The sequence below is a fragment of the Aquarana catesbeiana genome, linkage group LG07, assembly GCF_042186555.1.
Source record: "Aquarana catesbeiana isolate 2022-GZ linkage group LG07, ASM4218655v1, whole genome shotgun sequence".
NCBI classification, from domain to species: domain Eukaryota; kingdom Metazoa; phylum Chordata; class Amphibia; order Anura; family Ranidae; genus Aquarana; species Aquarana catesbeiana.
This window is the reverse complement of record NC_133330.1, coordinates 317463001-317489342: the sequence shown is the minus strand read 5'-3', so window position 1 is coordinate 317489342 and position 26342 is coordinate 317463001. Positions and strand designations below refer to the sequence as shown.

The following is a 26342-nucleotide window of genomic DNA, read 5'->3' as shown; positions in this document are numbered from 1 at the left end:
TTGCAGATCATTTTTACAGCCTTTTAGATTAGGGGGAAAAAAAATTGAAAAATAAACTTCAAATAGAAGCAAGACTTTATAATGCTGGAAATTGATTATTTGTTACTCGTATTTCTGTTCCCTGTACAAAATTTACAAGAACAGGGCAATATGCAAAAACTGATTTGTGGAATGTCACGGTTAATTAGGCTGTAATTATGTCAGTGAGATATTATTTCCATTAGTGCTGATGCAGATTGTGGCTTATCATTATTTAAACAATTCTTCTTGGCAAGCCAATAAATAGTGCATGGAATTTATTAAAGATTCAATGGGAGTCTTCACCGGTACGCTTCATGGATGCTGCAACTTGTTTTACTGTCGTAAAATTAAATTATGTTTAATCCATTTATTGAGAAACATTCAAACTCTGGAAAGAAAGGAGATTGGAATTTTAATAGATTGAACTTGTTATTGACTGTTCAGTTTAAAGGGATTGCCCTTTAGGATTTTTTTTTTCCTCCAATGGACTGTCCTGTGCAAAGGCTGTATGGAACAGAAGATTCCTTTAAAGCGGACCTATGCTGAGATGGTAACAAAAAGTCTTGGATGGATAAATAAAGTAATAATTGTAGATTAGAAATACTTATCTTTTCTGAAGAAAACCTTGCTCCAGGCTCTTGTAAGTGGCTATGTGACCAAAAGATCAGACTGACTGATGTCCGCTCAGCCGTCATTTGGCTAATTGACCAGAACAGGAAGTGATTCAGGGCAGTTTTGGGGAAAAGTAAGATTATTTAAGCTCTTCTACTACTCCTTACTAGTGATGAGCTCAGTCCAAACCCATGATTGGCCAAACCTGAAAGTCAGCTGTCAGTGCCGGTACAATGCGCTGTCAGTGTGGAAATCCCTGCCATGCAGCTTCATGTGACATCTTCAACCTAATATGGCTGAGACGGCATGTCCAAATGCCTAGACATTCGGCTATATGGCCAGCACAGGAGGTGATTCAGGGCAGTTTTGGGGAAAAGTAAGTATATAAGCTCCTCTATTACTCCTTACTAGGGCTGAGCTTGGGTTCAACTCCCAGTTCTGCCCAAACCCATGCATGGATGGTTGAACCCGAATGTCAGCTGTCAGTGCCAGGACTATGAGTTGCAGGTGTGAGAATGCCCCCCCCCCCCCCCCCCCCGCAGCTGAATGTACACAAAGGCTTGAGTTGGCTTGTAAAATCATTGACCTAATATGGGCAGATGGCCATATTAGGCCAATCCTATTGACTTAACCTGGCCATGTGGCTGTATTGGGTCAATGTCAATGATGTCACAAGCATTCTTGCCTCATTTCCTTGGCCCAAGAATAACAGCTGCTCTTACGGTTTTGGCCGATCCTAAGTTCTTCACTATCCATTACAGGAAGAGAGGATAAAGCTGAACTCTGAGCATTCCCTCGATTAACTTATCCTAGAAATGCTTACCTTAATCCCTGGCCACTTGATACCTTGGATCCTGAGTCGACTATCTTCTTCTCTTCAGAGAAGAAGGCTCCATGTTACTTCTTGGGTGACCTAGACACTTCCTATTGGCTGTCCAGTAGGGAGGTCCTCTTAAGATTGTAGAGATTGATGGCATCAAGAAGAAGTGAATGGTGACTGGTTTAATGCAACTCTGGATCCCCTGGAATTGACTCCTAGAGATGGGAAATCTTTTCAGTGGGGGCCCAAACCAAATAAAATAACACATTTTTAGTACAGTGGGAAAAGGTTAGAACTTCCAACAATTTGTATTGCTGACTGTGGCTTCCTGTCCCGATGATGACTGTGCCTGCCTTGGATCTCTTGTATGGGCAGCACAGGGGCAGGAAGTGAGAGAAATCTCCCGAATAAGGGTCACAGATGGAAATAAAAACCAAGCAGAAATCTTACTTCTCCATTTTATCCAACACTTATAAAATGTATCATTATTTTAAATATTGTAGACTGGGAAATTATGGACTGTGTGCCTTGAAGTCTCTGCAAGCTAAAGACAATTCCTTGACAATTGCACACCCTGCATTCTGTACATAGCACACCCCTGAACTCTGGACTCTGTACACAGTGCACCCCTGAACTATGCACTCTGTAGATAGCACACTCCTGAACTCTGTACACAGTGCACCCCTGAACTCTGCACATAACACACCCCTGAACTCTGTACATAGCGCACTCCTGAACTCTGTACAAACGCACTCCTGAACCCTGCACTCTGTACATAGCGCACCCCTGAACTCTGCTCTCTGTACATAGCGCACCCCTAAACTCTGCACTCTGTACATAGCGCACCCCTGAACTCTGCACTCTGTACACAGTGCACCCCTGAACTCTGCACTCTGTACATAGCGCACCCCTGAACTCTGCACATAGCACACTCCTGAACTCTGTACATAGCACACCCCTGGACTCTGCACACTGTGCATAGCGCACACCTGACCTCTGCACTCTGTACATAGCGCACCCCTAAACTCTGCACTCTGTACATAGCGCACTCCTGAACTCTGCACTCTGTGCATAGCGCACCCCTGAACTCTGCACTCTGTGCATAGTGCACCCCTGAACTCTGCACTCTGTGCATAGCGCACCTCTAAACTCTGCACTCTGTACATAGCGCACCCCTAAACTCTGCACTTTGTACATAGCACACCCCTGAACTCTGTACATAACGCACTCCTGAACTCTGCACTCTGTACATAGCATAATCCTAAACTCTGCACTCTGTACGTAACACACTCTTGAAACCTGCACTCTGAACGTAGTACACCCCCTGAACTCTGCACACTGTACATAGCGCACCCCTGAACCCTGCACTCTGTACATGGCACACTCCTGAACTCTGCACTCTGTACATAGTGCAGCCCTGAACCCTGCACTCTGTACATGGCACACTGCTGAACTCTGCACTCTGTACATAGTGCACCCCTGAACCCTGCACTCTGTACATAGCGCACTCCTGAACCCTGCACTCTGTACATAGCACACCCTTGAACTCTGCACTCTGTATGTAGTGCACCCCAGATACAACCGGCCCTTCGTGGGCAACCATATTACTGATGTGGCCCATGATGAAATTGAGTTTGACACTCCTGCCCTAGGGGATGTATGAAAGGCTGAACAACACATCTGATCAGTCCCTGGTGCTCCCCTCTCTCTTATTTCAGGATGCTGATACAAAGTCAGACTCAGGTACTTGTATTAGCTGTATTTGAAAAATCTGTTTAATGATAACTACATTAATCATTTTTTTTTTTAAATCTGCTTTGCATGAACACAAATATGAACTGAACTGAGCTGTATTTTAGACTGCACCTCCCATGTATAACACTGAGAAGAAGCAAGTACATAGTAAGTATGCAGCAGAGACAATATACCAGCTTCATCTTAAGACGAATTGGAAGGTAGAGGTGAATACTGAAAAGGTTGCTGGATACAGTAGTCACTTGTGCTGCTCTCTGATAATGTCAGGTCTCCTGAGGTTTTTCCTGGTGCAGGTAATTCCTTTCAGTCTAGAACTTCTATAATCTATATGGGAGGAGAAGATAAAAGCAGCACAAACACAAAATAAATCTCACCAGTATAAAGGTCTTCATTATTAGTTATTTCTGTCACGAATTAGATCTCCACATGTTGTCCTATTGTATAATGCTCACTGCCAGCTGGGATTCTGTCTTAGTTATTTCAAGGAACGTTTAGACATGGAGCAGTTTACTGATCATATAAAATTGCATTTTTTTGACAACCCCTTTTGAGCATGATAAATGTAACAATGCAATGTAAAAAGATTTACCCTGGGTCTGACCATTAGGCCTCATGCACCCTGGATGTTTTTAGGCCTCGTGCACACTGGACGTTTTTAGGCCTCGTGAACACTGGATGTTTTTAGGCCTCGTGCACACTGGACGTTTTTAGGCCTCGTGCACACTGGTCGTTTTTAGGCCTCGTGCACACTGGACGTTTTTAGGCCTCGTGCACACTGGACGTTTTTAGGCCTCGTGCACACTGGACGTTTTTAGGCCTCGTGCACACTGGATGTTTTTAGGCCTCGTGCACACTGGATGTTTTTAGGCCTCGTGCACACTGGATGTTTTTAGGCCTTGTGCACACTGGACGTTTTTAGGCCTTGTGCACACTGGATGTTTTTAGGCCTCGTGCACACTGGACGTTTTTAGGCCTCATGCACACTGGACGTTTTTAGGCCTTGTGCACACTGGACATTTTTACAGCTGCTGTTTTTGGTTTTCTGTGTTTTTTTCTGCAGCCAGTAAACTCCCCAGCATGTTATGCTATGTGTCCATGCACACTTATGCTATCAGCATTATTTGGCAGGGGCATTTTTTGGCCTGGAAAAAACCCAGAAGTAATGGGTTTTTAGAAGAGTTTCTCAGCTGTAAAAACGATCTAACTCTGATAAAAGCTGAAAAAAGCTAAAAACGTGGCTTTTCTGTGTTTATCAGCGTTTTTGAGCCATAAGAGTTTGTGGGAGTATAGTTTTGTTAAAAAAAATGCTACAGCTAAAAAATGCTGAAACGTGTAAAAAAGGTGTAGAAATTGCGCCAACTCTTGTAAAGCAGCCAACACAGCAATTTGACCGTTGCAAGTAGAAATAAGGATAGAAAAGTGTGGCGCTGGTGAATGGTGATGTAAAAGTTGTAAGTCAGGACATGATAATCCTTAAAAAGAACAAATAACAATTACAGTGTGGATTTGTGTAATCAAAAGCAATTGTTTTGGAAGGACATCTAAAAGAGTGTATAGAAAATAAATTGAAAATGAAAAACTCAAATGTGTGAGGGAGTGAGATGTTCGATAGCAACCTGTAGGGTGGCTAAAAAACAATCATACATACACAACAATATTTTAAAGTGACATTGCAGGAGGATAGATAAGAAGTACAGGATATCTTAGTATACTAAATATACAGCTCCACGCAAAAATACTGTTCATTGGTGTTAAAACCAGAAGAGGGGACGTCAGAATCCCTATGAGGGGATACGCATATGTGAATGGTCAATGTTAATTGGGGGACAAATAAAGTACTACTAAATAAGTCCCACAAATATCCGGACATAAGCCGTCTTCCCGTGAGATGATGACAGATCCTTAAGTACGGAAAGATTCTTGACTCATGTGGATGATCCCAACATCGAAAAAAAAGACAAAAGAATGCCCTTACCGGATCTGGTGGACTCACAGGCCGTTGGCGGTGAGTCAATCGGGCTTGTACCGTCAAGCGGTGTGGGGTGGAGGTCTGTGCGAAGGCTGGTACGAAATCTCGTCAGACGTCCTCGGATGGTGTGCCAGGGTGGGATCCAGAGCTCCCAGGATTCGGTTGCGGTCGCCGAATGACCGTTTCCTCAACAGCCAGCCACGTGAGACAACAGGCAGAGAAAGGAAAAAGAAAAAAGCTTCCACATAGTGTGAATCCTTAATGGTAAAAAAGCGTTGCAGCACTTTATTGAGGAGTATAGTTCCAAAAATTTACAAAATGAGGGCGGTAAAAACTCGGCTCAGAATAAAATTTGCATCAAACAGCATAGAAATAATGTAAAATAGCGCAGTGGGTAGTGGTGGGGTATAATCATAGGAACCCTACAGGTTGCTATCGAACATCTCACTCCCTCACACATTTGAGTTTTTCATTTTCAATTTATTTTCTATACACTCTTTTAGATGTCCTTCCAAAACAATTGCTTTTGATTACACAAATCCACACTGTAATTGTTATTTGTTCTTTTTAAGGATTATCATGTCCTGACTTACAACTTTTACATCACCATTCACCAGCGCCACACTTTTCTATCCTTAAAAAATGCTGAAAACATACTTGCCAACAGTCCCGATTTTTCCGGGACATTCACAGTATTCAGACCTAAATCCCGGTCTTACAGTGTCCAGGGAAAAATTTAAGAGAAATTGGCTTTGTCCCGGTGTCTGTGATTAATCGCCCATCGCCACCGCTAGCGATCCGGGGTTGCCGCCATTTTTGTGAAGAGCAGCTCTCCTTGATGCTGAGGCGGAAAAGAAGCAAGAGGAAGAGCCCGGGTTGTGGGCCAGGCCGCGGTGCGGGGGGTTGCCGGCAGCTCCAGTTCTATTGGCAGCCGCTTTCATTGCTACCCGGGCTCTTGTTTGTTCCCCTCGGCCTCCACAAGAGCTGCTCTTTCCAAAAAATGGCGACGGAGACAATATCACCAGTGCCGACCCCGGACCTCTAGCGGCGGCTCTGGCAATACAGCAGCATGGAGGTCTCTGGTGGCAAACAGCAGCATGGAGAATCTAGTGGCAAGCTGCATCTCTGGTGACAAGTGAGTGCTGCATCTCTGGTGACAGGTGAATGCTGCATCTCTGGTGACAAGTTACAAGCTGCATCTTTCTCCTTCCATCCCTCTCTTCCTTCTCCCTCCACCCTTCTTTCAGCTCAGACTCTAACCACATCCCCTTTAAGCCACGCCCAATATTTAGTTTAAACCATGCACATTTCTTGCCGCGGCGCGCTACGCGACGCTTTTTTCCTCCCCCACTATGTCACTTCTATAACGAATGCCCCACCCCCTAATTATAATAAGGCTCCACCTACAGACAAAAAAGTGCCCCTATACATTTTTTGACAATGTTGGCAACTATGTGACATCATCACTGTGCTGTACATAGATAAAAAAGAAGGCACCTCTAAGTACAGAAACACCATGGACTTTATTGCCAAAGGATTAAAAACACTTACTAGAGATCTGGAGTTAAAAAGCTCATCGTGTTTTTAAAGGAGTCCAGCAGTAATAGTAGTCCTGGAGGGGTCCAATCCGCAGCGGGGTGTAGGTGTAGGGTATCCCAGATGTCCAGCAGAGGGAAGCCGCGGGAAGAGTGACCACCAGAGTGGAGACTGCTGCGCTGTATGGAAACTGGTGTGGAACATTGGACTCGTGGGTGACGTCAGTGGAAGTGGAGAATGCTGCTCTCCAGAAGCTCCCTTTATTCTCTTATCCACTGTGCTGTACATATCCTGTGCAGAGAAAAGAGCTGGGGGAGTGATCCATCAGGCTCCACCCACTACAGGCTGCCTTCAGAAAACTACAGCAGGGGGCGGATTCAAGACCAGTCTCCTTGCACAAGAAGAGAGAGCAGCAGTGACCGGTTTTTATTACAGGATGTTCCTGCACTAGTGGTGTATTTTGGTTTTGTGCTGCCCTAGGCAAGACTAAAATTGTGCCCCCCTCCTATGTAAATTTGCCCTACCCCTTCCTGTTTAATGGATGGGACTCCCTCCAAAATTGAAGGACTACAATTCCCAGCAAGAACCCCTGAGATCTCACGAGAGGGGGGTGAGAAAGAGTGGGGGTAGGTGAGGGTGAGAGAGAGGGGGGGTGAGAGAGAGAGGAGGTGGGGGGGGTAGGAGACCCCTTAGCCCTGCCTGCAGTCCCTCCTGTGCCCCCCCGACTGTGGGTAGGTGTGTGTGATGCATCTACCTCCTGCCCGACCTCGTCCTCTGGGCCCTCGGTCAGCCTGTCTTTCCGTTGATGTCCCAGATGGGAGCAGAGAGGAGGTTGGAGAAGGAGTGCAGGCTCTGGGAGGCACCAGAGATGCTGCGCCCGCTGCTGCTCAGGACAGGGTGGCGCCGTGACAGTGGAGGTCTTCTCCCTCACTGTGTGAAGACGCTGCTGCTCAGCGGCTGCACCTGCTGTCGGCATCGGATTGGCAGCTTTTGCTCCACTTCCCTGTACGCCGCCGCCTTTTTGCATGCTAGTTTCAAATTGAAAATGAAGAGGTTACTGAAGTTACAAAAATTCTCACACTACAGAATAAAAATTTGGAAGTGATGTAATGTAGTGTATTTGTATTGTATTTTTGAAGGACAAATGTAATGATTAACCACTTGCCGCCCGAAAGACGGCTACAGCGTGGGCCTTAATCGCCATGAGGGCGTCCATGGACGTCCTCCTGTGCATGAGCTGCCTGCACGTCCCTGAGGGTCGCGCATGGCGTGTTCAGTGATCACCGAGTCTATCAGATCGGCCCCTTACCACGTGATCAGCTGTCAGCCAGTGACAGCTGATCATGTGATGTATACAGTATTTTTTTCCCTCACACTGTCAGAGTGAGGGGAAAAAAAAGTCGATCACCGGCTCCTGTCAGAGGGACGTCGGTCCCTCACACAAAGAGCCGCTGATGCCTCATCAGTGCCCACCAGTGCCACCTACCAGTCCCTACAGTGCCACCTACCTTTGCCAATCAATGCCCATCAGTGCCTCATCATCAGTGCCACCGATCAGTGCTGCCTATCAGTGTTACCTACCAGTGCCCATCAGTGCCACCTATCAGTGCCGCTCATCAGTGCCACCTATCAGTGCCACCCATCAGTGCCACCTCTCAGTGCCTATCAGTTTGGCCTATCAGTGCCCATTAGTGTAGCCTCATCAGTGCACATCAATGAAGGAGAAAAATTACCTGTTTTCAAAATTTTAATACAAACTATGAAGCAGTTTTTATGGGTTTTTTTTCAAAATTTTCGGTCTTTTTAAATTTTTTTTAGTAATAAATAAAAAACTCAGCAGTGATTAAATACTACCAAAAGAAAGCTCTATTTGTGTGAAAAAAATTATAAAAATTTAGTTTGGGTACAGTGTTGCATGACCGCGCAATTGTCATTCAAAGTGTGAGAGCGCTGAAAGCTAAAAATCGGTCTGGGCAGGAAGGGGTTTTAAGTGCCCAGTAGGCAAGTGGTTAAATGAAAATCGTACATTCTGGTAACGTACGAGAAAATTTTCCATGCTTGTCTCATCCGATCATTTTGCCTGAATTGTCAAGATGGTATCTCGAAAGCTGTGTACTAACGAACAGATTATTGTACGATGGCTTCAAAAGCGGTATTTTTCGTACGATTTTCTGATCGTGTGTATGGGCCTTAAATCCGATGACTAAAATCTTATATAACCTTTAACGTGATAATGTTAATGGTTATAAATTCCTTTCAATCTCATCAAATCTGCAGCTTTTTTTTTTTTTTTTTTTAATAATCCCTGATGATCCAACCACGAAGGCCTTTTGTTCAGGTGACAGCGGTCTCCCATTTGTACTCTTGTGTTGTCACCCTGTCACATACGCTCCTGGTGGAGACCACACCTCCCAACATTTTGAGATGGGAATGAGGGACACTTACTAACAAACGTATGTAGGCATAGGACACGCCCCCTGTCACACCCCCTTAAAGGAGAATTAACCAAAAAAAAAAAAAGGTTAATCAAATCCACAAGGGCTTTTTATTACCACTACTATTTCTTTATATTGGCTTTTAAAATGTACATATGCAGCAATTTAGAAATTGGATGAAAGGTTTAGCACTGGGAAACACTTTTTGAAAGATAATTTTATATTTTATATACAAGTATATGAATCAGACCAAAATGAGGGACAAATGAGGAGGAAAGAGGGACATTGCTTCAAAATCAGGGACAGTCCCTCGAAATCAGGGACTGTTGGGAGCTATGGGAGACTACAAGCAGCCATGCTGACCTCAATAAATTAAAGGGATGGGCACCTGAAAGAAATTTCACCCTAGCAGATCTTTTTGCCCTAGATATTATGACCATAAACTTGGCCTTCAGCCCTCAGACTCTCCTGTTTATCTTTCATCTTCTTCCTTTTCTTTCTCTCTTTTCTTTCCCTTAATTTATTACATAGCTATGTTGAGAACCAAGTGCCTCACTCTGTTTATTGGGAAGGTATATTCTACGGTACCCTGACAGCGTCAGTGGCTACACAACACACCGTCATTTATGTTGTTTTATTCTATAATCAGATCATTTGCGAGAATGTCTCATATGTTTTAAATGCTCTTGTACCCTGATTCATTGTCCCCTGATAGCCTGAGTTTTGTAACCTTCCTCTGAGCCTTGCTGGCAGTGTGCTATGTACACAGTTATTGATCGCTGTACTGAAAAAAATTCAATAACATTTTTTATTAAAAGAATAAAATAAAGGGATGGGCAGCTGCATGGCAAATGAGGTTTAAAGGCTAAAATCACTTTTGAAAAAAATAAAATAACTACCGGTAAATGCACATTTTTTTTATACAGGTAAAACAATGTGCATTTATTATATTTTTTTTGGGCGCCTGTAAAGCATTGCACCCACGATGGTGGAGAAGGCTCTGGGGGTTTTGGTAGATCATAAGGCTCAATCAAACATGCAATGCCAAGCTGCGGTTTCCAAAGCGAGCAAAGTCCTTTCTTGTATTAAGAGAGGTATGGACTCCAGAGAGAGAGATATCATTTTGTCTCCCTGTACAAATCATTAGTAAGACCTCATCTGGAATATACAGTTCAGTTTTGGGCACCAGTTCTCAAAAAGGATATTGGGGAACTGGAGAAAGTGCAGAGAAGGGCAATCAAACTGATAAGAGACATGGAGGAGCTCAGCTATGAGGAAAGATTAGAGGAACTGAATTTATTCTCTCTTGAGAAGAGGAGAATATGAGGGGATATGATCAACATGTTCAAATATATAAGGGGTCCATGTAGTGAACTTGGTGTTGAGTTATTCTCTTTACGGTCAACCCAGAGGACAAGGGGGCACTCTTTAAGTCTAGAGGAAAAGAGATTTCATCTCCAAATATGCAAAGGTTTCTTCACAGTAAGAGCTGTGAAATGTGGAATAGACTCCCTCCAGAGATGGTTCTGGCCAGCTCAGTAGATTGCTTTAAGAAAGGCCTGGATACTTTCCTAAATGTACAGAATATAACTGGGTACTGACATTTATAGGTAAAGTTGATCCAGGGAAAATTCGATTATCTCTTGGGGGATCAGGAAGGAATTTTTTCCCCTACTGTAGCAAATTAGAGCATGCTCTGCTGGGGTTTTTTGCCTTCCTCTGGATCAACTGTGGGTATAGAATTGGGTATATTAGATTGTACAATATTTTTTATTTTATTTATTTATTGTTTTTAAGGTTGAACTGGATGGACTTGTGTCTTTTTTCAGCCTGACTAACTATGTAACTATGTAACGATCAGCAGACTGTGGGTGTAATGTCAGGCTCCTGCAGACTGTCATTACACTGTTTGCCCGTACCTCTGATATGGGCAGGGAGTAAGGCTAGGGTCACACTGATGCGGCCGCGGGTCACAGCATGGGGTTTGGTGCATCCCTGTACACAGATTCGAAAAAAGATGAAGTGCCCCCCAAAGGGTGCTAAGGGACTTTTGAGGCAACTGATCAACAATTGATGAAAAAAGCGTAGAAATGTATTATTATAAAAGTGTATAAATATACATGGTGCATAGGACACCAAACAGGATATGCATATACAACATGGACAGAATCATTTAACAATTATAAAAATGCAGTTCACTCAATACTGAGCCCAACGCGTTTCTGGACCTGTGTAGAGTCCTTTCTTCAGGGGCATTTCGTATGAAGTAGTGCTGCTATATTGATATTTTATAATGAGACAGAGTCACTCAACAAAGTCCTATTCACATTGTCTCATTATAGTTTATTTATATAGCAGCACTACTTTCCTACGACATGCTCCTGAAGAAAGGACGCTACACAGGTCCAGAAACGCGTTGATTATTATTATTATTAACGTGGCTCAGTATTGAGTGAACTGCATTTCTATAATTGTTATATGATTCTGTCCATGTTGTATATGCATATCCTGTTTGGTGTCCTATGCACCATGTATATTTATACACCTTTATAATAATACATTTCTACGCTTTTTTCATCAATTGTTGATCAGTTGCCTCAAAAGTCACTTAGTATCCTTTGGGGGGTACTTCCTCTTTTTTCAATATTGTTCAAATTGGGATGTTGGCAACTTATGGGTCTTTTCGGTTGGATCTTTATAAATTACAGTACACAGATTCTGGTGTGAATCAGGTCTGACTTTTTGCCTGACTTTGCATGTGAAACGGAGCCAAAGACGCACAGGACTCTTTTCCAATGTGGACTGCTGCCGCCCCCGGAGGTGTGTAAACCGGCCCTATTGAGTGGCGGTCACATGCTCCTGTCTAGTGAATTGGATGCGGAGAAACTCGCATCCAATTCGCATCAGTGTGAACCCAGCCTTACTGAAGTCCAGAAAGCTCAATGGACTACCAGAACGTTCATCAGCTCCCTTGCAATTCATTGAGAACTACAAAACCGTTAGCCGCAATGGCCGGCAGTAATTGTAGTTCATTAATCTGCAGAATGATGCGGCTGTGTGGGCAGGGCCCTACATGGCCTAAATTTGTGACAGCAGGTGCAGGGAGAGGATCCCCCACCCGCTGTCACAGGGAGAGGGCAAATCAGGGGGTGAGGTGGTGGATGCTCAACATGTTAGATACGTGTGTAACATGTAACTTGTTGAGAAACATGAATTTATCCTTTAATGTCCAAAAATGTAAAGTAATGCACTTGGGAGCGAAAAATATGAGCGCAAATTACACGCTAGGGGGAGAACCTCTGGGGGAAACAAGGAAGGAAAAAGACCTGGGGGTCCTAGGAGATCACAGGCTCATCAATAGCATGCAATGCCAAGATGCAGCAAGCAAGGCCAGCAGACTATTATCATGCATTAAAAAGGGTATTTACTCAAGAGATAAAACTGTAATTCTATCACTTTACAAAAATCTGGTTCAGCCACATTTTGAATGAGACCAGTTCTGCTCACCAGTCCTAAGGAAAGATGTCCTTGAACTGGAAAGAGTCCAGAGTAGGGCAACAAAGTTATTAAGGAGGCTGGATGACCTCAGTTATGAGGAACGACTACAAGCATTAAACTTATTCTCCCTGGAGAAGGGACGCACAAGAAGGGATATGATGGTGATATACAAATATCTTAAAGCTGTAGTAAACCACATTTTTTTCTCTTAAACCTGCAAGGCAATGCCATAATGTGATATACGAAATATATGAAACTTAAATCAGGGTGAAGCTCTCCAGTGAAACGTTGCCACAGCTGAAGGTGCTTCCATCATCACCTGGTCTTCCTTCTGAGTTTGTGGACCCCAGTTGTGTGAGTGGCCGGAGCCGCGGTGACGTCACTCTTATGCATGCGCACAGGAGCTGCGGTTTATGGCACAGGACTCTGAAGGAACGGCGCAGTAATGCTGTATCTAAAGAAAATATCTCCTAAACGGTGCATGTTTATGGGATATCTACTGTACCTATAAGTAAGCTTTATTTTTACCTATAGGTAAAAATCATGAATGGGAGTTTACTCCACTTTAATAGTGATTCTAGGATAGGGAGGAAGCTATTCAGTCTCAGGTCACTAATTGGGACATCTGGCCACTCAATGAGGTTGATGAGAAGCAGTTTAACCTTAAACTGCGTAGGAGGTTCTACTGTCAGAGCAGTAAGGATGTGGAACTCCCTTCCATGGTTGGTGGTGTCTGCAGGGAGTACCGAAAAATAAGAAAACTCTTTTTTGGGGCATCTTAGCGAACGCAATATACAGGGCTATGGGAAATGGTGTTAACATAAACACACACACACATGTTGTGAACTGGATGGACTGGTGTTTTTCAACCTTACCAACTATGTAACTAGATTTTGTGTAGACATTGTCCACCATATCAGGAAGCCAGACAAGAGCAGTAATGAGCAGCCCACACTTAAGCAAGTACAGTACATGTACACAAGAAATGGCCAGGGTTGTCAACCTCCCGCAGCATTTTTTACCGACCAGGCGACCATACATGGAAAATTTACTGGCGGAGAACATTTTTTACTGGCAACCTAAGAAATTACAGAACTCCTATTGAAAACTCACACAGTGATTATTTAACCCCTTCCCGACCGGCGCACGCCGATGTACGTCGGCAGAATGGCATGGCTGGGCAAATGGACTTACACGTCCATTTGAATTTCCCGCCGTGCCATTGCGTGCGCGCCGGCCGGGAATTCCGTGTGTCGGGTCGTGGGTCCCGCGGACTCGATCGCCACTGGGATACCCGAGATCGCCTCACAGAGAGGACGAACAGGGAGATGCCGATGTAAACAGCATCTCCCCGTTCTGCCTAGTGACAGTGTCACTGATCACTGCTCCCTGTAATCGGGAGCTGTGATCAGAGTAACGACACTGCTAGCCCATCCCCCCTACAGTTAGTAATCACTCCCTAGTACTGACTTAACCACTCCCCGCCCCCTAGTGGTTAACCCCTTCACTGCCAGTATCATTTACACAGGAATCAGTGCATTTTTATAGCACTGATTGCTGTATACATTACAATGGTCACAAAAATGTGTCAAAAATGTCCGACATGTCCGCCATAATGTCGCAGTCACAATAAAAATCGCTGATCGCCGCCATTACTAGTAAAAAAAAAAATTATTAATAAAAATGCCATAAAACTATCCCCTATTTTGTAGACGCTATAACTTTTGCGCAAACCAATCAATAAATGCTTATTGCGATTTTTTTTAACCAAAAATATGTAGAAGAATACATATCGGCCTAAACTGAGGGAAAAAAATGTTTTTTTATATATTTTTGGGGGATATTTATTATAGCAAAAAGTAAAAAATAATGCGATTTTTTCAAAATTGTCGCTCTCATTTTGTTTATAGCACAAAAAATAAAAATCGCAGAGACGATCAAATACCACCAAAAGAAAGCTCTATTTGTGGGGAAAAAAGGACGTCAGTTTTATTTGGGAGACACGTCACATGACAGCGCAATTGTTAGTTAAAGTGATGCAGTGCCGAATCGCAAAAAACGCTCTGGTCAGGAAGGGGGTAAAATCTTCCGGGGCTGAAGCGGTTAAACAGTATAAACATGATATGGAAAAACACAGACAATACCTATAACAAAGTAATTTGCTTGATTTACACTTAAAAAGTCAACACAGCATGAAATTATCAGCCCCTGATATTTACTGGCAGTTGTAAAAAAATCACAGATTTTTACAAACTGTCAGTAAGTTTACTGGCGGTTGGCAACCCTGGAAATGGCTAAAAGATGCCGGAGAAGATCAGTGACATTGACATAAAAAAAGAGGATGTAAACAGTGCAAACAGTATTTTATAGATAAAAAAAAAACACAATAATTTGTAATAAACAGTATTTTAGCAAAATAAATATCCTGCTACGATTTAGATCTACGTAAATGGATTTTTAGAACTTGCAGGGGAACGATTATAAAAAAACATAATGGATTGAAGTTTTTCCTTTTAGTTGTTTTTTTACTTTTTTCTTTTATGTTTAATTCTACTTTAACATTATGCCGTCAATCACTTTACATCAGGTTGAATCCATCAACACTTTGCTTTCTCTATGTGTCTGATTAAAATTCACATAACTAAATAAAATAGCGCTAGCGATAAAGCCTGTGTGATCAGCTGTAAAATCTATTTTGCAGCTCAGACGACGCCTTCGGCAAAGTCAATTTAAACTATCGAACAGAGAATGGCCTATCTCTCCTTCACTTGTGCTGCATCTGCGGCGGTAAGTATGGTTCCTCGATATAAAAAAAAAAATACTACTTCTATTTAAAAATGAATACAATATAAACACATTTAATGGTACAATAAGCAGAGCAATCGTTTTATTCAAATGAGTAGAGAGGGATATATTGCTGTTCAGACTTCACGGTTTCATCGCAAAACAGGAATTATTTGTCAAGCCAGCAGCAAGATGGAGTCCATTATTGGCTTCAGTTATCAAAAAGGATCTAAAAGTAAAAAAGGACTCTGGCCAATCAAATCCTTCTTATCTTTTGCTAACCATTATATGACAGCTGAAATCTCATTGGCTATTGTGAGCAAGGACAAACGTTGTCGGTGAACTACTGTTACTAATAGGTGAACTAATAAACTATATAGGGATAGCAGTTAAAACATGACAGAGATTTGAACCCATCTACAGCCAATCTAATACATGAAAAAAAATGAAGATTTGGCTGGAGTTTGGCTTTAAAGTGTTAGTTCATTTTTTCTGAAAAGGTGAACTAACACCCTACACCCCCCAACCCCTGGCACTTACCTCCATGGGTGCAGGGTCTTGGACAAGGGGTGGGCAGAAGGGGAAGCTGCCATGGGTGCTGTGGTATCATGTGAGATGGGGCGGGGGTGCCTCATGGAGATTTATGACAGGAGTAGTGACAGCAGCATCACTAATCCTGTCAGCTTAGCACGGGAAGTGACAAGCTGAATCTGAAGAGCAGAAGAGAGCCGGGAGGAGGCGCGGGCTGTGCTCTCTCTCTTTCCTCCTGCTCCTCCTCCTTCCATTTTGGGTTTGGAGTGTTATGGAATTATTTCTGATTGGGACTCTAAAACAAATAGTAATACTGCAGCTGCAGGAACAGATTCACAGGACACAATCACTGTGTTTAAAATGTCAGTTCAGTGCCAAAATTTATTATCACAAGTTATTTTATATAAAGATAAGAAAGGGGTGGTGTAAGATGTTATTAAAAACTAACAAATAGAAATATATTATTAAAAGCTAGTAAATAGAACAATTGCAAAAGTAAAACCTTGAGAGGGGAGAGGGGAGTAGGGACAGAGAGAGAGAGAGAGCTTCTAGTAAAAGATGTGTCTGTGTGTTAGGTGAAGGTTACAGAACACATTTCAACAGTGAGAACAAAATGGAGTCTCTTGTGCTTAAATGAACAGTACAGTGAATGTCCATGTCAGGAGGGAGGATTTGGGAGGAAGATTTGTTCTAGTAGGGATGACTGGGGGGGATTTGTCCTAAGAGGGTGTATTTGAGGGGATTTGTGCTGGGGGGGGACATTTTTGATCATAGGAAAACTGGGGGGGGGGGGGGATTTGTGCTAGGAGGGGGGTTTATGCTCAGGAGGAAAATGGGGGGGGGGGGGTTGGAGTAATTTGTGCTAAAGGGGAGGATTTGGATTTGTGCTGGGGGAGAGAGAGAGAGAGAGAGAGAGAGGATATGAGCTGAGCACAGGGGTGGGGACCAAAGATTTGTGCTGGGGGAGAGAGAGAGAGAGGATATGAGCTGAGCGCAGGGGTGGGGACCAAAGATTTGTGCTGGGGGAGAGAGAGAGAGGATATGAGCTGATTTGTGCTGGGAAGGGGATTTGCACTGGAAGGAGGGGGGAATTTTGTTTGGGGAGAATTATGGCTTGCATAGGAATATATGCTTAGGGGGTTAGCGTGCAGATTAGTGCTTGATTGTTTTTGGAGGGGGGGGATTTTGCTGACACATATTCCTCATACATCTTGAGGGGGGCGTAGTTTGGCATCTTTTCCCTGGGCGCTAGATGACCTTGCCCCGGTACTGCATGGGTGATACAGTTTCACTGTCCACACAGCCTGATCCATCGGTGCTGTTCTTCCTCTTCTTTCCATAGGAATGGATCAGAGCAGTTCTGATTGGTTAGCACAATCATATGCCAGTGCTGACTAATCACAACCACTTTACTTCATCCTGGCATTCCTAAGGAAAGAAGAGGACAGTGCGGTTTTCAAACCCGAGAACCGCTGCTCTGGGTTTCGTGGATGGTGAAACTGTATCACCCATGGAGGCAAGTGCAGCAGGGACCGGGGGATGGGGATGGTGTAGGAGACTAGTTCACCTTTTCAGAAAAAATTAACTAACACTTTAAAGCCAAACTTCAGCCAAATCTTCTTTTTTTTTTTTTCTTTTATATATTAGATTGGCTGTAGATGGGTTCAAACCCCTGTCACATTTTAACTGATATCCCCATAAAAAAAGTCTGAGAGCTCAAGACCACTGATCTAATGGTGGCCATACACAGAACAATTTTATCTGCTTGTCGACCATATAACCTAGATATAGGCAAGGCGGCTTGGCTGGAGAGCTGACACTTCCGGGTAGGGGGGGCACGTGCACCGCCGGTGACCCAGCCGTGATTAAACACAGCAGATGTCAATCACCGGGTGCCGACCAATAGATCACTACTATCACCCGACGTTCGTCATGAATTTAGCCCTGGTTCACACCTAGGCATTTTTTAGTACATTTTCAGCTTTGCAGAAACACTACAGTCCATTTAACATGGTTTCCTATGGATGTAGTTCACTTTATGGAAATGGCCAGGGTTCTCTTTCTGGTTTTTGGTTCTATAGACATCAATGGTTTAAAGATGTGTATTGAAAAAACGCAAAATGCACCTGCAATGTGCAAACTGCAACCTGCACAAGTGTGAATCAGGCCTAAGGCTCGTTTCACATGTATGCATGTTGCTTTTGAGCGTTTCTGCAGTGCTTTTTGCGGTGCTTGCCGCGTTTTTGAACATGCGTTTTTGGCGCGTTTTGCGTTTTTTTGTTGTTTGTTTTTACAGGTTTTTTTTATACTGTATACAGTGTTAAAAAAAATGAAAGGAAAAAAAATGCAAAACGCGGCAAAAACACGGTAAAAACGCGGTACTTGCGTTTTTGGATGTGGGTGCATTGAATTCTATTACATGCAAAACGCTGCATTTTGCATGAAAAGTCCCTGACCCTTTCCAAAAACACAAAAATGCATTGATGTGAACATGTTCCATAGGAACCCATGTTAAAAAATTCCCATGCATTTCTGCAAAATGCAAAATGCATCAAAAAACGTGCTAGTGTGAATGGAGCCTTACACAGGACAGGGTGCTGCCTATGTAAACAAGGCAGATCCCTTTCTTGTCAGTGGGGAAGTAATAGCTTAAAGCAGGCAATAAAATCTATTACTTCCCCTAGTAAAAGCACCTCTTCCAGTGCATCAAAACACTGGCTAGGCACACATTTAACCTTTTGATTGCCATAGATGTTTAACCCCTTCCCAGCCAGTGTCATTAGTACAGTGACAGTGCATATTTTTTAGCACTGATCACAGTAAAACCTTGGTTTGTGAGCATAATTTATTCCAGAAACATGCTTGTAATCCAAATTTTTATATAGAGGACAGGAACAATCAAGCTTTAGCACCACATCCCATAAAGACAATATAGGTAAAAAGAGGGAAAAGGGGTAAAAAAAAAACCCCAGGGACTTTTAAGGTGCTGAAATTGATGAAGTAAATAGAGTAGAAAGACATGTATATAAAAAAAATAGAAATGTATTTATTTATACAATTACATAACAATACAAAAATTGGTTAAAAAGTCTCCTAATATCCACATCCAACAACATAATTGGTGGGGAGAATACCACTCAATAACTACCACTCTCCATTTCCTTTCTTTTTCATAGGTGCCAAGCAGAACAGGAAGTGAGTTGAATTCACTCCATTTCCTGTCTTTTTGAATTGTTATCAGACAGTAACAGGAAGTATAGCAAACCCCCCCAACAGGAAAACGGACAACATTGAAAACATATTTGCTAGTAGAGTAAAGGCGGTTTAGATCCTTTGTTGGAATTTTAAGGCGGTCTCTGTCCCCTTGAGGCAGATTCCCCTCACTTCCTGTCTAGGTGATGGGTGTCACACAGAACAGGGGGATAGACAGACAGTTTAAGAGAAGTTAAAACCCTTCCCCGATCCAGAGCTGATTAATTTCTTTCCCAGTGGCAACGTTATAACTTGAACAGGAAGTGAGGGGAAATCTCTCCAAAAGGGACAAAGACAGCAACAAAACACTCAGCAAAAGCTAATGTGTTTCAGGAAAAATGACTGCCCCCTCTTCTTTAGGGCTATAAACATATCAAATTGTGAATTTATTCAATATCATATCTAAATAATATACAGTGCATCCGGAAAGTATTCACAGACCTTCACTTTTTCCACATTTTGTTATGTTACAGCCTTATTCCAAAATGGATTACATTCATTATTTTCCTCAAAATTCTACAAACAATACTCCATAATAACAATGTGTTTTTTTTTTCACTTAGTGTCATTTAGAGTTGAGGAATTAGGACATAAAGGCCGATATATACAATTATGGACAACCAATATTTAATCACATGGCACAATTTTTATTATTACAAATTATTTTTTTTTGGGGGGGGGGGCACAGAAGGGCACAGCAGGAGAATACATGACTTAAAGTGGAAGGAACGGAGTGTGAAGGGACAGAGCAGACCTACCCCATGGCAGGGAGGGAGGGGGAAGAAATAGATAATAAATATTATTATTATTTTTTTTTTATTATTATTTTTTTTGGGGGGGGGGGGTTAGTTTAATTGATTAACTGATGACAAGAGAGACCTGTAATTAGTTTTTTCTTGTTTATGTAAATTTATTAAAAATAAAAAAAATCCCATGTACGAAAGTCAACAACATAAGAAAGGCCAACATGTTCCAGGAGTGTGAGAGTGCTACTTCTTCAGGGCTAAAACTGTATGAAACTGTGAAATGAATCAATTTCATACTAAATTATATTAAAATACTGTAAAACAATATAAAGTGTCACTACATATAGAAAAAGTTGTCACTGGAACAGGAAGTGAGGGGACATCTCCCCAAAAGAGACACAGACAGCAATAATAGAAAAGTCAACACATTTCAGTGAATGACCCCCCCTTTAGGTTTATAAACATATAAAATGATATCTAAATGATATTAAAGTCCTGTAAACAATACTGTAAGGAAATGACAAGGTTATACAAACAAATATGTGAATACGATATTCTAACAAATAATTATGAATTCATTTTAATATTAAATTAATTAATTCTAATTGGTCTGTTCAGTAGAAGGTTATTTATAATCTTATTCATACATAACCTATTAAAAGATATTAAACGATATTTGTTATATATAAATGAGATTAAAGTGAAAAGGTTATACAGTATGTCGTTTTTTTTAATTGGTTATATATAAATGAGATGAGAAATAACCTTTTAGACTGAATAGATTTTAACTCATTCATTTTAATTTATCGTTAGTTTGGATTTATTTGTTATCATATTCTTTCTTTCTTTTTTTTTTGTCTTTTCATAGTAATTTTTTCCATCATTTTTTTTACAGTATCTTATTTTTTTTAGATATGAAATGGATTAAATTCATGTTTTTTTTTACGTTTATAGCCGTGATGAAGGGTGTCTATCACAACCCGTGAACCACATTGTTTTTTTCTCGGTAATTTTATAACTAGGATAAATAGAGCTGCCAGCCAACTTCAATAAACTTTTTAACCCCTCCCTGCCCAGCCCCAGTGTCCCCAAACCCGGGGGAGCAGGATGGTCTTCCTGATCACTTGACCACTGTGATTGGCTGTCACAATAGTCACTTGATTGGGAGTCGGTCCCGGAAGCTCGCCATCATTACTAGAGACTAGGGATGAGCCGAACACCCCCCGGTTCGGTTTGCACCAGAACCTGCGAACGGACCGAAAGTTCGCACGAACGTTAGAACCCCATTGACGTCTATGGGACTCGAACGTTCGAAATCAAAAGTGCTCATTTTAAAGGCTAATTTGCATGGTATTGTCCTAAAAAGGGTTTGGGGACCCGGGTCCTACCCCAGGGGACATGTATCAATGCAAAAAAAACTTTTAAAAACGGACGTTTTTTCGGGAGCAGTGATTTTAATGATGCTTAAAGTAAAAAAAAAAAAAAGTGAAATATTCCTTTAAATATCGTACCTGAGGGGTGTCTATAGTATGCCTGTAAAGTGACGCGTGTTTCCCGTGTTTAGAACAGTCCCTGCACCAAATGTCATTTTTAAAGGAAAAAATCTCATTTAAAACTGCTTGCGGGTTTAATGTAATGTCGGGTCCTGGCAATATGGATGAAAATCAGTGAGACAAACGGCATGGGTACCCCCCAGTCCATTACCAGGCCCTTTGGGTCTTGTATGTATATTAAGGGGAACCCCGCACCCAAATTAAAATAAGGAAAGGTGTGGGGCCACCAGGCCCTATATACTCTGAACAGCAGTATACAGGCTGTAGGTTTGTTGTTAAGTAGAATCTCTTTGTAATTTTGAACGGGTACATTTTTAACGTGTTTAGCTCCAGCCAAAAAATCTTTTTAAGCTTTTTGGAAAACATAGGGAAGGGTTATCACCCCTGTGACATTTGTTTTGCTGTCTTTCCTCCTCTTCAGAAGATTTCACCTCACTTTTTGTCCCAATGGATTGGAAAGCATCAGTGGAAAGGAGAAATGTTTTTCCCATATTAACTCTTACAGGAGAGAATTTCCCTTCCTAGGGGTAGATTTCACTTCCTGTTGTCTCCTTCCGTTTGCAAGTAGGAGTCGTTTGTAAGTTAGTTGTTTGAAAGTACATAGTTGCCAACATTGTAAAAAAAAAATGTGGGACACTTTTGTGGCTGTAGGCGGAGCTGTCCAATAATTAGGGGGCGGGGCATTCACCAGCAGGCGTGGCCTATCAAAAACAGACAAGTGTGGCGCGCGGTTTACGCGAAATTGTGGGCGTGGCTTAAATGGGCGTGGCTCTAGAGGGTGTGGTTAGAGTCTGAAATGAATGAGGGATGGAGAGGGGGGGAGAGGGGGAGAGAGAGGGAAATGACGGGACAGCAGCCCCAGATCCTACACAATAAAAATATGTGTATTCTAAAAAGTTTAACAATCAGCAGATAAAGATACTCCAAACACCTGGTGTTAATGCTTCAATCATCCCGGCACCATGGTTGTTATGGTGTCAGGATGATTGAAGCGCATTATTTCTATTATTACATTACATAATATAAAATGAAATCATTCAACTCACCATAATGCAGAATCAGTGGGATCCCTGAGCGTGTCACCTGCCACGTCGCCTGCCACCAGCCGTCCGTCCTTGCTTCAGATGTCCGAGCAGAGTCCGTCCTTGCATCAGGTGCCCCCAGCGGAGCCCCCCTCACACCAGGAGTCCCCGGCGGAGCCCCCCTCACATCAGAAGTCCCCAGCGGAGCTCCCCTCACATCAAGAGTCCCCAGCGGAGCCCCCCTCACATCAGGAGTCCCCGGCGGAGCTCCCCTCACATCAAGAGTCCCCAGCGGAGCCCCCCTCACATCAGGAGTCCCCGGCGGAGCCCCCCTCACATCAGGAGTCCCCGGCGGAGCCTCCCTCACATCAGGTGTCCCCGGCGGAGCTCCCCCTCACACCAGGAGTCCCCAGCGGAGCCCCCCTCACACCAGGAGTCCCCAGCGGAGCCCCCCTCACACCAGGAGTCCCCGGCGGAGCCCCCCTCACATCAGAAGTCCCCAGCGGAGCCCCCCTCACACCAGGAGTCCCCGGCGGAGCCCCCCCTCACATCAGGAGTCCCCGGCGGAGCCCCCCCTCACATCAGGAGTCCCCGGCGGAGCCCCCCCTCACATCAGGAGTCCCCGGCGGAGCCCCCCCTCACATCAGGAGTCCCCGGCGGAGCTCCCCCTCACATCAGGTGTCCCCAGTGCCCCCGCCTCACATCAGGTGTCCCCAGTGCCCCCCCCTCACATCAGGTGTCCCCAGTGCCCCCCCACTCACATCAGGTGTCCCCAGTGCCCCCCCCACTCACATCAGGTGTCCCCCACTCACATCAGGTGTCCCCCACTCACATCAGGTGTCCCCAGTGCCCCCCCCCACTCACATCAGGTGTCCCCCCCTCACATCAGGTGTCCCCAGTGCCCTCCCCCCCTCACATCAGGTGTCTCCAGTGCCCCCCCCCACTCACATCAGGTGTCCCCAGTGCCCCCCCCTCACATCAGGTGTCCCCCCCTCACATCAGGTGTCCCCAGTGCCCCCCCCTCACATCAGGTGTCCCCCCCTCACATCAGGTGTCCCCAGTGCCCCCCCCACTCACATCAGGTGTCCCCAATGCCCCCCCCACTCACATCAGGTGTCCCCAGTGCCCCCCCCCACTCACATCAGGTGTCCCCTGTGCCCCCCCCCACTCACATCGTGTCCCACAGCGGTGCGCGCGCTCACCCCCCACCTAGAACCCCCGCCCCTTTCCATAACAGACTGGCAGCGGGGCGGGGGGTAGGCGGGGCGAGGCGGAGCGGGGCGGGCCGAGGCGGGGCGAGGCGGAGCGGAGCGGGCCGAGGCGGGGCGGGCCGAGGCAGGCCGAGGCGGAGCGGGGCAGGGGGTGGGCGGCGACGCAGAAGCTTCGTCTAGCCCCCCCCCCCCCAGCCGTCTTCCTGAACTCCAACAAAATGGCGGCCGGCGGAGACAATGTCTCCGCCGGCCGCCGACCTCTAGCGGCGGCGGCGGCGGTTTCAAAAACCGGAACCGAATTTTTCGGGACATTTCCCGGGACGCCACAAATCCGGGAATGAAGTCCAAGTCCCGGGAATGTCCCGGGAAATTCGGGACAGTTGGCAGCTATGAAAGTAGGGTCCTGCCCTATATACTCAGCAGAAATTTGGGCCTTAGGTGTTGCTGTGGCCACAACACTGTAAGCCCTCACAGGGCTCTGCTGTGAAATATTAGATCAAGAATTGTAATTACATGCCCCTGTTGAACAGGAGCTGAAAAATTAGGCCTTAGGCACTGGTGCTGGTGCCACAACACTGCAACCCCTCACAGACACTCTAGTTGGAATGCAGGAACGAGCCCTGCTGCAAAGTATTGCATCAAAAATTGTAATTACACGCCCCTGTTAAACAAGGGCTGAAAAATTGGGCCTTAGGCACTGGTGCTGGTGCCACAACACTGCAACCCCTCACAGACACTCTAGTTGGAATGCAGGAACGAGCCCTGCTGCAAAGTATTACATCAAAAATCGTAATTACACGCCCCTGTTAAACAGGGGCTGAAAAATTGTGCCTTAGGCACTGGTGGTGGCACCCAGAACCAAAAATGTTCTTACAAGCTATCAGCGTGATGATTGAGGAGGAAGAGGATAATTACTCAGGGATAGTCACTCAGCATCAGCATAGGCAGTCTTTGAAGGGATCTGAGATTTCAAAAAAAAAAATCGGTTACATCAGCATCAGGTGCTTGGTAGCTGGTGGTGATCCAAGACTCATTCATTTTTATGAAGGTCAGTCGATCGACCGAGTCAGTGGACAGACGCACCCTGTGATCGGTTACCACGCCTCCAGCAGCACTGAATGTGCGTTCCGAAAGAACGCTGGATGCAGGACAGGCCAGTAGCTCAATTGCATACTGTGCAAGCTCTGGCCAGTGATCCATCCTCAAGACCCAGTAACCCAGAGGATTTTCGGTGGGAAAGGTGTCCAAGTCTGATCTTGCCCCTAGGTATTCCTGCACCATGTAAAACAGACGCTGGCGATGGTTGCTGGAACCGATCATACCTTGGGGCTGCGGACCAAAAAATTGTCTGAACGCATCGGTCAGACGGCCACCTTCTCCACCGCTCCTTCTTTGACTGACCGAAGCCTCAGCAACACGTTGTCCAGAAACAGGAGTTTGTAACTTCCCAGTCTCTGGGAACGCGTTGCACAGACCTTTCTGCAAGGCCTCCCGAAGATGTTTCATCCTCTGCTCCCTCTGCGATGGCAAGATAAAGTCCGCAACCTTACCCTTGTAACGTGGATCAAGGAGGGTTGCCAGCCAGTATTGGTCCTTCTCCTTGATACCACGAATACGAGGATCCTTACGCAGGCTTTGCAGGATCAGGGAGGCCATGCAGCGTAGGTTTGCTGAGGCATTCGGTCCGGAGTCCTCTGGGTCACTAAGGACGACATGGTCCGCAGCCACCTCCTCCCAGCCACGTACAAGTCCATGTGTTTCTTGGGACTGATCCCTTAAAGACTGCTGCTGATGCTGAGTGCCAGGCTCCACCTCCATACTGACACAATCTTCCTCCTCCTCCTCTTCCTCCTCGTCCTCTTCCTGTGCGATCGGCGGGCACGCAGGAACACTGTCTGGATAAAGGGGGCCTTGAGAGCTAAGGAAGTCCTCCTCTTCCTGCCTCTGTTCTGCCTCAAGTGCCCTGTCCATTATTCCACGCAGCGCAGGGCCGATCCCAGACGGGGTGCACGGGGTGCAGTGCACCCCAGCGCCAGAGAGGTGGGGGCGCTGTAGCGCCAGAGTGCTCCCTTCCCTCCTCCTCTTGTTTGTGTCCTGCGGCGCCTCTCCGCTGGTGTTCTAAGAAGAAAGGCGCCGCTGTATTCAGAGCTCAAGCCCCTCCCTCCTTCAGCCAGCCGAAGATGAGAAGGGAGGCAGAGCTCACTCCTGCTGTGTACTCCTCTGTTCTCCACCCGGGCGGCGCGGCTGCACACTCTCCTCTCCAGCTGCCGCCCGGGTGTTTTTATGTACTGTACCCTAATGGAGGGGGGGGGGGTCTGTAGTAATGGAGGGGGGGTCCTGCCCTGGGGGGTCATTACTAATAGAGGGGGGCTCTGTCCTGGGGGGTCTGTAGTAATGGAGGGGGCTCTGTCCTGGGAGGTCTGTAGTAATGGAGGGGGGTCTGTTCTGGGGGTCTGTAGTAATGGAGGGGGGTCTGTCCTGGGGGTCTGTAGTAATGGAGGGGGCTCTGTCCTGGGGGGTCTGTAGTAATGGAGGGGGGTCTGTCCTGGGGGGTCTGTAGTAATGGAGGGAGGTCTGTCCTGGGGGGTCTGTAGTAA

General features: G+C 44.9%; 1 protein-coding gene across 1 annotated transcript in view; it reads left to right on the top strand.

Annotated features, from left to right (window-relative positions):
• TNNI3K (TNNI3 interacting kinase) overlaps positions 1-26342 on the top strand; it is a 459065-nt gene that overhangs the window by 14488 nt on the left and 418235 nt on the right. The window contains exon 3 of the mRNA XM_073592079.1: positions 15348-15433. Coding sequence (XP_073448180.1) covers positions 15348-15433 — 86 coding nt within the window. The remainder of the gene's footprint in view (positions 1-15347; positions 15434-26342) is intronic.